Below are 11,662 nucleotides of genomic sequence, written 5' to 3' on the forward strand. Positions count from 1 at the left end.
TGGCGGAGGGAAGGTTTAAGTTGGACATCAGGAGGCGCTACTTCACGGTCAGGGCGGCTAGGGTCTGGAACCAGCTTCCAAGTGAGGTGGTGCAGGCTCCCACCCTGGGGTTTTTTAAGAGGAGGTTGGATGACCACCTTACTGGGGTCATTTGACCCCAGTACTCTTTCCTGCCATGGCAGGGGGTCGGACTAGATGATCTGCTCAGGTCCCTTCTGACCCTAGAAACTATGCAACTATGAAACTATGAACTGGGAGAGAGGGTAAGCAAAATTATAAGCCTCTCTATATTCTCCTCCACCTGAGTTTCAGATTATCGTGCTGTCTCTCTCATGCTATCTAAAAAAGAAACACCCCAAAAAACAAACCCTGCATGACTAACAGGAATATTTTGAGCAAGAACACTAAAACGTTAGTGTGCACAGATGTTACTGGGCATAATTGTGTATTTTCTTCAAGTTTTAAAGACTCATGTCAGAATTTGGCTCAAAGTATCAATTAAAAAAAAAAATCAAATGGTAGGTGGAAAGCCAGTTTATAACTATACTTGTATTCACTCGGCTCTTGGCTTTTTTTACAATATTTTCTTCTGGGCTAGGGACAGAAGTTACACATAAACTGGTTTAAGTGATCAGAAGCTGGTTTAAACCTGTAACAGAACAGAAACTCAGTGCACACAAACCAGTTTCAAAATGGCTGTAACTCGTTTAAGATAAACCTGGTTGAATGTAGTATCATACTTAACTAATGTGAGTCAAACCAGTTTATGAAACTTCTGTCCCAGACCCTTTCCTGGTTTAAGTTAAATCACAGTCCCCCAACATCCCAGCATGTTTTACAGCTCTGGGCTGGGCTGTCTGCTCCAGAGAGCAGGGTTGGCCCCAGAGCTGAAGCAGTGAGAAGGGGATGTGGGGGGCAAGACTGGCTGGGGATGCAGCCCAGGCTGGTGGGGGGGGAACTGCCCCCCCAGGCAAATTCTAGCTGGGGTCTAGGGCCAGGTAGGGGGGTTAACTATCCATTTCCCTGCTCAAACTTAGTGCTTGCTGTGACTATGGACTATAAATCCCAGAGACATGTAGAAGCAGGAAGAGATAAGCAACCCTGCAGAGTCCTGCGGCTGTGATTTTGGACTGCAAATCCCAGAGATCTCAGAGGCAGCAGGAAAAGGAAGCAAACACAGCCCATGCTGGCTACATACCAGGGAGCCATGCTCCAACACGCCCTGGCTTCTGGCCTGAGCCACTGCAGGCATGTGGCTGCATTTCCTGAATCAAAGGTAAATGTCTGTTCACTTCTGTTTCAATTAAATCTCTGCATCTTAGACTAATCTGCAAAGACTGAATCAATTCAGCCTCAGGCTGTTTGACTGTTTGTACTTAGCCCTAATGAAGGATCCTTAATCATTCAGCAACTGATGCCTCATTACATTTGACTCAATTAAACTAAAAATGTAACATTTTCAAAAATGACCACCACTTTAAGGTGTCTTAAATTGAGCATTTCCAAGCTGGATCAACACAACTCATTAGCCATTTCTCAAAATGATAACCAATAAACTTAGGATTCTATTTCCATACATGTGTGTACCATGTCTTATATGTTTGCATTACATTATAAATAATGTCCTTGAATGTTTTTCTATTCTTTCAATACAGGAGCAAATCCAGACAAGTGGATCCAGAGGAGTGACATTGCTACACTCCCCTTTCAGAATGGACCATGCTACAAGAGCCTCTGGGGACTTTTTAAAGTCCTTAAAGCACATAAGAATATCCCCCCTTCTTCCCCCACCCAAACCTTCCCCTTCCTATTCAAAAGCAATATTCTGTCTCTTCCCCTTTCCCCCTCTTTCACCTGCCACTGCTGCTTTCTCACTGTTCCAAGGCATGGGCAGCTTCAAAGCTGCTCCTGCCTGCTCCCACCATGCCACATAGAGGCTGGCCTTGGCTGGGTCCCTTCTCCCTGCACTTGTTCCTTGGGGACTGGGCAGGATAGACAGAGCCCATCATCCCACCCATTGCTCCTGTTGCTGTTCCCAGAACAGCATCCAACCTGGTTCTTGCCTGGATTTTGACATTAGTAATAATAGCAATGACAATAATAACACCCCCCTTTACGCATCTTGGGCAATATTTAAGGAGTGCCTCCAGTATGTCCTTACAATTTTAAGTTATTACAAGGAAACACCAAGAAGCATTTATTATGCAAGCAAGATGGTAGAATCTAGTATATGATGAGTTCTAATTTTAATTCTATATCATTTAATGGCCTGGTCTTGGGTAAGTCATTTATACCTTTTTTTCCCCAAAACTAATTCATACCAGCTTACCTCACAGGGCTTATCTCAACATTTAGTTCAAAACACTGAACACATACCATTTAATATGACAAGTACCTAGGAAGGAATAAGTAACCTCTGGAGTCAAATCCAAAGGAATTATTTTTTTCTTTTTGTTCACCAAAACCTCTTTTCCTTTGCAACCTTAAGATCTTAATGAGTTTTTATTGAAAATGAGTTGATTTCAGTAAATAAATTGCATTGGAACTAGAGATGGGTGCCACTAACTTTATTATCTCTACTTCTGGGGTCTTTTGGAATCCTGATCTTGGCTTTGATATGAATTTTGCAGCTGCTGTCTGCCTCCAGATAAGACCTAATGAAATCAGTGAAGCCAGAAACCAGGCTGTCAAACAATAGTCTCACATTAGTTCACAATCTTCTGTTCCCTTTTTGATTAATTTGTGTGTTTGTTGGTGTAAAAATGGAAAAGAAACAAAAAGAAAGACCTTGTGCCTGAATGAGAGGTGGCATTGTTGAAACACCTCAAAATACTCTTGAGAAACTGAAATCTGTATCAACATTCTTTTCAAAATACTAAATTATGGGAACATTATGTTTGCATGGTTAAGCAACCCAAGAAGCACCAGAAATTCCCCAGGTATGTTTACACATACAACTTTAACTCTTCCCCCTTGTGTCTATGCCATTCCATTCAGACTTTAATTACATGATCACATACCAGTTCTCAACTGCTACAATATAACTGCATACAATGTTTCTACAATTTGAGATACATGTAGAAGCAATGAGACCTGTGAACTACAATTTGTATGCCAAACATACCGTTGAAGTCATTTAATTCATTTATATGGAAAAGACATAGTAAGGTAGGTTTTACACAACATGCTTCAGAGCAATAGTAAACATTTACCAACAAATAGTAGATTCTAGTTAAATTAGGTTCAGAAGTTACTATTTCACTCCCTAAATGGCATCACTAGAAGATAACAGTGTGTGTGTGAGTGAGAATATATATAGCTCAATATTTAGCTGCCACTTCTTCTGCATTTGTCTAACATGCTGTACTGATAAACAGAAAGAAAATTTCTGAATGAATTAGGGGCTCTTCAGAGTAACAGGGCATTACATAGGGTTAAGCTGGAAACTGTTCAAATGTATACCCTGGAGAGAAGGAAAACTACATCATTCTCCTTTAATTCCTGTTAGCTTTAAACTGATATAATTCCATCTATAGTAGAAAATTTAGTCCTGATTTATTAACATGAAAGCAAAATAATCTGAATCACTAAAACAATAGAAGTACCTGAATGATACAAGAATTGACTATTACATAATACTTTACCTATGTCTGTAAGTTTAATAGAATAGTATAAAGTAACATATTTTGAAAAAATGTATGGGTGAAATACAGGCTTCATTGTGACCAATAGGAATTGTGCTACAGACTTCAGCAAGCCAGGATTTTACCTGTATGCTCACCCTATATGATGCATCAAAATTCATATACACAAGAGGACAAAGTTAATGTTGAGTATGCATTTAACCTTGGCTTTTCATGACTTTGGAGTGATTTACTGTGCAGCACTAACATCCTCCTAACACTGCTTTTATTATTGGAATCGCCTGTGGCTTTTTAAATAAAATGAAAAATACTACTCCATAATGCAGCTCTATTTGTCTAAGCATTATTGGAAGCTTAATCTTACACACCTTGAGATCTGTAGGAAAGTTCCTGGTCTTCTGCATTTACTTCTAGACTGTCACTTTGCAATACATCCTGAGTAAGGGGCAGTATGTTACACAAATAGCACCTACAAACAAAGTGGCCAGAACATAGTTCCAGTTCTGACAATATTTTCTTCACAGAAACTAGTGTTCTTTTTGGAGGACAGCCTTATTCAATGTACAACTACAGTATATAACAAACTATGAAGCTAAATTTGCCGCATGTAAATAATGTAGCACTGTGAGCCACACTGACTACTACAGTAAGAACTCCATATAGAATGTTCTCAATAAATGCAGTGTGAGAACAGCACTGAGTCAAATCCAAGTTTCACAATAATATCCACAGAAATTTCTCTTCAATAAGGGTTCTATCCAACCCAAATTTCAATTTTCTACCACTAGCTGCAAAAATGGCTGAATAATTTCAAGTTAAACATTTAAATACAAAATAATGTTAGCCCCCAAAGTGAACTTTTAAATAATCCATAACATTTATAATATTTGAATGGAAACTATTATGCAATTAAGTATAGTCAGCATAAAAGATCCTTCAATAACATAGAATAACTGGAATCCAATCCTCACATCTTCCCTCATCCTCCTTCTTTAAGAGCTCAACTGTGTAAAGTGCTAAGCAATTAAACATGTAGATATTGTTAAACGGATTAGCAGGTTCTCCTGTGACTTCACTGGGGTTATTCATGGGCCTAAAGTGACCTAAAGCATCAAGCTTCTGTTTTGCAAACACCTACAGTATGAAGAACCTTGACATGAACAGGACTGACCACATCAGCAAAATCCCTCATATTCTTAAGTAGTTGCATCAATGAAGTCCAAATCATTTTCCCTGGAACCTGTTACTTGTACATTATAGTATAAAACATATAATTTTTTTTGCCAAAAACAATCACATTCTTGCAAGCTGTCAGGTTCCTAAAATTTAGCCAAAAAACTAACTACTCATATTAATTTGTATTAATTGGTATTTCTCTAATTTAGCCAAAAAACTAACTACTTTTAATAATTTGTATTAACTGGTATTTCTCAATAAAGAACACATTGGAAAAAAAGTATTTTTTTGGTAAAACAGTATAAGCCGTAATAAACAATCTAAGCATTTATTGTAGGGTTACCGATGGAACCACATCGCATGCCAGCACAAAACAGTGAATCAGCTTAAGCTGTGGACACTTGCCACTGAAGGGGCCTATAAAGGAGACTTTTGAGACACCCTGATAAGGGGCTCTCTTTGTATTGGTGCCCACTGTAGTATAGGTGCAACCTGAGGGCCATCTTACAGTATACTGGCCAGGGTGCCAGTATGCCAGGCAGAGAATATCAGAGCACAGTAATAGTTCATAATACAGAAATACATCTTTCTTGTAGTCACTAGCCTATTTCCTTCTGCTTGATTCTTACACCTCTTGACGTTAGTGGTGCAGAAATAGATACTTAGACTGTCAGCAATAAGAAACAGGGACTTTGTTTTTATTAATTACATTTCCCGTTCACTTTTTATAAAGAACTAAGTGAAGTTATGTTGTCCTATAGTTACGTGCTAACATATATTATTTATAATAGTGGTCTTTATCTTTATTATTAATTACTAGATATATTAAATTCAACAATGTTAGGCACTGATGATCTCATCTCTTTATAGAAATAATAACTAAATATATAGCTCTTACAAACGGCATAAAGAATCAAGTATATAGTGTGTTGGTATAGCAAGGTGATCCACAATTCCTTTATTTAATAAATAAAAATACAAGTGCACTCTTTGCCCCTTCCTGGCTTACTTTAGCCAAAGTCATAAAATAGCAATTCAAATTCACAAGTCACAGCACATACCCGCACTTGAAAAACAGGCATCTACACCTTTCAAATATTGATCAAATCCCCTACCTTTCCTACATAGAGAGGGTCTGTACCCATGTATTCCTCCAGCACAAAGAACTGATTCCACACCCAGCTGCGCTTGGTTCTCGGCCTCCCTGATTGAAAGTAGGGCTTTGACCTGGACCTTGAAAGTTCTGCTTGATTCATCCCAGAAAGGCACAAGAAAAGAGCTATTATCTGCAAAAAATGGCAGAACTCCACTCTGCCCAACTTCATCTTTTCTTTTTTCCCTGTGTAAGAAAAAACCTTGACAAGAAAACAGGTACAATTCCAGTTGGCTCAGTAGCTCTAGCCTCTGGCAGGGTGTCAGCTGGGAGTCCAGAGATAATAATTTGTAGAGTGTTCGATTGGAAGAGGTCACCACTGCTGAATAGCCTTCACCAGAGAAATGGTATAATAGGTACCTATCAGGAAAAAGACAAGAACTTGTTGTCAGAAAGTTAAAAAAAACCCCAAATATCCTTAGCAGCTTTCAGATGGTGCATATATCTTAGCTCTTAAAATAACTTTTCTTATTAGTAGTAGTAAAATTGAGCATATACAATAATTCTTTGACATTCTAGATTGTCTTCCTTTGATTATTTAAATAGGCCTTACAGATCTGTCTTTATAATCATGAAGTCAGATTTGTCTTGAATGTTCTCTTGATTTGTTCAGCTTTCCCAACACAAAACATTCAGCCTAGTCTCCTTCTCCCTCCAACTGTTTCATGTTTACTAACTTGATCTTTTCTTTCCTCAGTTAATTTTACTTATCATTATTAGGACATAAGAGCAAACTGACAACAAACAGGGATTTATACCAATGGAAAGGGCATATGCTCAACTGAAACTCTTCCATGTAATAGAAATGTGAAATTAAGTAGTGTAAAGTGTTTCAGAACAATTTGATTGATTCTAAGTATATCAGATGTTTTGATATGTTCTGATCTGAACCTGATCAGATAAAAAGCCCAAGAGTTTCCACATTCATTTTTTTTTCACATTTCAAAACCAAATGTCAGGCATGATATGAAGCGTGTTAGACTAGAGTATGCGTATATCTTCTGAAAGGTCAGAAAATAATTTGATTTTATATGTTCAAGACAATGTTGGTAGGAGCCTGAGTGAACCTTCAGTAATAACAGACAGTCACTGTCTTGTTGTGTACCTTCTCTTTTTCACTTTCAAAATTCTTATTTAGAAGTTTGTACAATTTAAGATAAATTATTCCAACAAAATATTATTTAAAACATTTTAAGATACCCTGCCCTGGTACTATCAGAACAGATATAGTGTATTGGGCGTTTTTAAAGAAGTTTAGTCTCCCATTTCTTTTAAAAATATGCAACTGTTTGAGACAGAGTGAAGAGAGGGTGTTGCAGAGAGATCATGTATGCATGAATTCTATGTAAGGAACCCCTCCTGCAGTAAAGCTTACTCCTTGTTATCATACCAAGAATGAGACAAGGTACCTTAAGAAAGTGTCAAATAAAAAAGTGGAGATTAAAATGAATTACAAAGTACTCAGAGACAATACAATCTGGAAGAAATAAGACTTAACTTTGTATATGCATTATTAAAATGAATGGACTAGCTATTATATCATTCATACAGAAAATGCGTTAAATTTCATATGCTACTAGCCATCTTTATTAAAACTGAGTGAAATACCATTTCTGGTACTTCTTAGAAGCTTTTTGTTGTGTAATTTCTATATATCACTCTGCCAAAGGTATCTAGAGGGTGAAACAAAACAAATAAAAAGCTCTTCTGATTACAGGCTTCATTTAATGCCTTTTTATAGTAATCCCTTCTGTGGTACTGCTTTACAGCAGAAAGGCTCTGCTTAAATACTGATGGGATAAACCAAAAATCCACTGAGTGTGTTCACTAAGCAACAGCAATTTGAAAACCTTCCTATATAAAAAGTCATTGCCCAGCTGAAAGCAAAGTACAGAAAAGTAGCAAATTCTTACATAATGGCCATGATTTTTAAAACGCTACAATTCCAAAGCACTTCTGAAACTTGGATCAAAATTCCCTTCATAGAGATTAACAATAAATTTGGCAATTTCTGCTGACATACTAGGGTATGGTATATGTAAATATTTATATATATTTAATTGTTATTCCTGAAAAACCATAGCTTAAGTTTGCTGTAAGTCTTGAATTGAGATGTAGGCTAATAAAAAAAAAAAACAACTACAGAAAAAACAAAACAACAAATGAAGCTTTAACCTCCCCACATCATCCTTCAGTTTCATGTAAGCAATGGTTCTCTGGAGAATTAGTGAAGAGATTGTGTGCGCCCCCTTTAGGTGCCTTCTTAACATCTCTGTTACACCACGTTAGTTAAAAAACATGTGATATTGATAAACTGTCAGCTTATTTCAAAGAAGCAGCTGCTGTTATTTAACAGAGATAAAAATATGAAAGGGATTTTTATAAGAAAGGTCAGTAAAACATTTACAATGCGTTAAAGTTTCTCCACTAAGCACCTTGAAATGTCTTGCTCTGAGCAGACATTTAGAACTTGGAATTGCTGTAACCTTTATCTGGGACAATATTTTCTGATGTCCTTTCTTTTACACATGAAGAAAAGTATGAAAATTGCCATATGAAGTCTCATGGTCCCTAACTACATGCTACAGAACAGAACTAAAAAACACGCCCAAAATACCATTCAAAACACAGCCCATATGCTAAGCAGCACAACCTGATGAAGGGCAGAAGACTTGTGCCCTTTGGAAGGAATCATTGCTATTTACCCATTCTCAAATAATGTTATCACAATGTCTTAATATTCCAATTATTTTTATTCAGTTAAGTGCCAACACACTCTTTTTTCCCAAATGGATTGCTAACTCCCTTTACTCATAATAGATGTTATTTTAGCAGAACTAATTCTCTAGATTTTTTTTTAGTCCTTTCAGGATGCTTAATATTTCAGTGGGATAATTCCTAAAAAGAAGGAATCGATGTCTAGGGTGTAATAATCTCAGCTTTCTTGCAGAACAGAAATCATTCATTAAAATGTAATTGATAATAATGTCTCATTCTTATGTATGATTATACATACAGTACTGTATATGGCTAAGTAGGTACAGGCATTCAAAAAAGCTCAAGGCAACATCAATCAAGCCTACATGGGTTTTTGTAGTGGCATGGGTTAGATCAGGAGCTAACAGAACACGTTTCTCGCCCTGGTTGGGGGGGGGGGGCACACAGACTGTCTGCACTAGCTAAAGCCAGCAGGTTGGGAGCACTCCTGCACCCCCCTCAGCAGGCCCTGTGGGTCCTCTGGGCTGCTAGAAACTGCTGAGCACAGCCGAATACATGGGTCACCCCTGACTGGCTGCCAGACACAACTGAACATGCCCGCAACCCCCTGCCATCACTGCAGACTCTCCCCTATGCCAAACCCTAGGCTTCTAGAAAAGCTCCAGAGTAGGTCACCATGGCAGGTCCCCCGCTGCCACCAGTCAGACTGCCAGATTTGTCATGATGACCTGTTCCGGGGCTCTCCTGATAACCTAGGGCTGAGCACAGGGAAGGGTCCACAGTGATGGCAGGGGGTTGGAAGTGTGCTCGCCCATTCCTAGCAGCCTATCAAGAGTGTCTTGACCGCTCTGTAAAAGGAGAATTGGGCCCTTGGAACTCCAGCACCAGCAGCAGGTTGCACCTGGCAGCCTGGGAAGCTCATGCCAGGCAGTGGGGAAAGGGTGGGCTCCCCAATCTCCTGCTTCTGATGGGCTCAGCACTTCACTTGGTGGAGCCCCCCTGTTCCTACCACCTGGTACGAGTCAGGGTCACACTGTAGCCACCAGAAACCATCCTTCCTCCCAGTGGTAACTGAGCATATTTTAAAGCATTTCACCAATAACATTTAAATGCAGTTTATCCACAAATACTCAAATGAATACTTATTACTTCTTACTTTCTAACATATGAACATGTCACACAACATAAAAATGAATGTGAGTGTTAAAATAAATTCATTATGAATCAGTTATCTTTATTTTCCACTCATTTTCACTGTATTAATGGACAGCATGTGCTATAGACAAAAATGTAGGCATTGACACAGTTAAATTAATGGTACAGAATATTTTACAGATATTTTGTGTATGATACTATTTGTTCCATAATTTTCCAGGGCCATGGGAGTTCCTGGCTGGGTGTGCAGGTGCCAGGGTTGGGCTCCTGTGGGTCTGTGCCTGAGTACTGGGCTTCTCTTGGGTTCAGTTTCAGGTTTGTGTGTACATTATGGGGTGCTTTGTGATGGGTTGGGAGAGCACAGCCCATGGGTGCCCAGGCCTCATGTGGAGACACAGATGCCTCCTTTCCCCCTGTTGTACCAACACCTCCCCTCTGTCCAACTCCTGAGGCTGATAACTGACTGGAAGCAGGAGGCAGGGCTGAGATTGTGCTTGCTGGCTCAGCTCTGACAGCCATGGGGAGGGACCTGCTGGTTGCTTGGCTGGAGCAGCTAAGCGCATGGCAAGTGCTAGCATGTTTCCCTGCAAGTGGGGGGGAGGAGCACAAAGGAACCTAGGATGCCAGCAGACAGCAACCTAACATGAGTCAATAAATCTGGTACAGAAGGTCAATGCACCAGTCTAACCAAACTCAATTAAGTTTGAATGCACATCAATCCAGGCCTCAGACTGGGTTCTGCCATTTTTAGACCAGTCTGTGTACGCTAAGCTTCTGTCCTGCTGCAGGTTTACACCAGTTTTCAATGACTTATACTGGTTTGTGTGTAATGTCTGTACCTGGCCTATATCTATCTCTTCCTATATACCCCATCTGGGACCATGGCACTCCACATGGCAATTTTCATACTTTCCTTCAAGTGTAAAAGAAAATGTGTGTGTGCAAGCGCATACACGTTTGAGAAAGAACTCTTACTTTAGGATCCCCTACTGCATGAAAGGCTATAAGTAACTTTCCAGCTTCAACAGAGCTAAATGGCTTTTTTTTCTCACCAAGACATGAATTTAGGGTTTTGTATTTCACATGCAACAACAGACTCTTCTAGTATGGAGGGGGACTATATATGAAATGTAGCTTTACCTTCTAATCCAGGTATTCTTTGTTTTATCTGTTATTGCAGGATGGGGTCTAAAGTAAAAAAGTCACTGATTCTTAATTATTGTTGATTTTGTGTTTTAATGTATATATTCTGAATAAAGTTCCTTCTTTAGCACAATTCAAGGCACATATCACCGGGAACAACTTCAGTGGAGATGAAACCGATGTAAGTTTAACATCTAACCTAACTGAACTGTCATATCAGGTATTCAGACATGCAGTTGTTATGAGTTTTGTCCACTCCAGGTTTCGGATGCTAATTTAGGTCTTCAAATTGTGGATACACAGAATGAGGTTGGGTTTTTGAAAAAACAAAAAAACCCCAACAGGCCATTTTTAAAATTAAATTAAGCTTTTTCATGCTTTAAACACTATAGCTGCCTCCCAGAAGAACTCAGCCTTACATATACTTTGTGCAGAGCTCTGTGGTCTGACAAAAATGCCAAATATTAGTTAAAACAAACCATCTGTAATCCAAGGGTTATATTCTGTGATCGGGGTCTTTAATATTTCCTTTTGCCAGTGATACATCTAAAAAGGCTGAAGTGTTTTCTTTAAGGAATGTGCCATGAGAATCAGAAAAATCCATACCAAGTGACTACTGAACCTCTGCTGAATCGTGTTTGTGTTCTTATGCAGACATTTTGCTGGTTGATCT

The 11,662-nt window shown here is 38.9% G+C and overlaps 1 protein-coding gene across 2 annotated transcripts in view; it reads right to left on the bottom strand.

Annotated features, from left to right (window-relative positions):
• Positions 1-11,270, bottom strand: part of LOC109302866 (cadherin-7) — a 152,019-nt gene extending 140,749 nt beyond the window's left edge. For both annotated transcript variants that reach the window (XM_019524782.1, XM_019524773.1), the window contains exons 1-2: positions 11,189-11,270; positions 5,936-6,333 (exon numbers count right to left, since the gene is read on the bottom strand). In XM_019524782.1, the coding sequence (XP_019380327.1) occupies positions 5,936-6,145 (210 nt within the window). In that variant the 5' untranslated portion in view covers positions 6,146-6,333; positions 11,189-11,270. The remainder of the gene's footprint in view (positions 1-5,935; positions 6,334-11,188) is intronic.
• Positions 11,271-11,662: the final 392 nt, after the last annotated feature.

This window comes from Gavialis gangeticus, unplaced genomic scaffold, assembly GCF_001723915.1.
Source record: "Gavialis gangeticus isolate Ggan-Ray unplaced genomic scaffold, GavGan_comp1, whole genome shotgun sequence".
Classification (NCBI taxonomy): domain Eukaryota; kingdom Metazoa; phylum Chordata; order Crocodylia; family Gavialidae; genus Gavialis; species Gavialis gangeticus.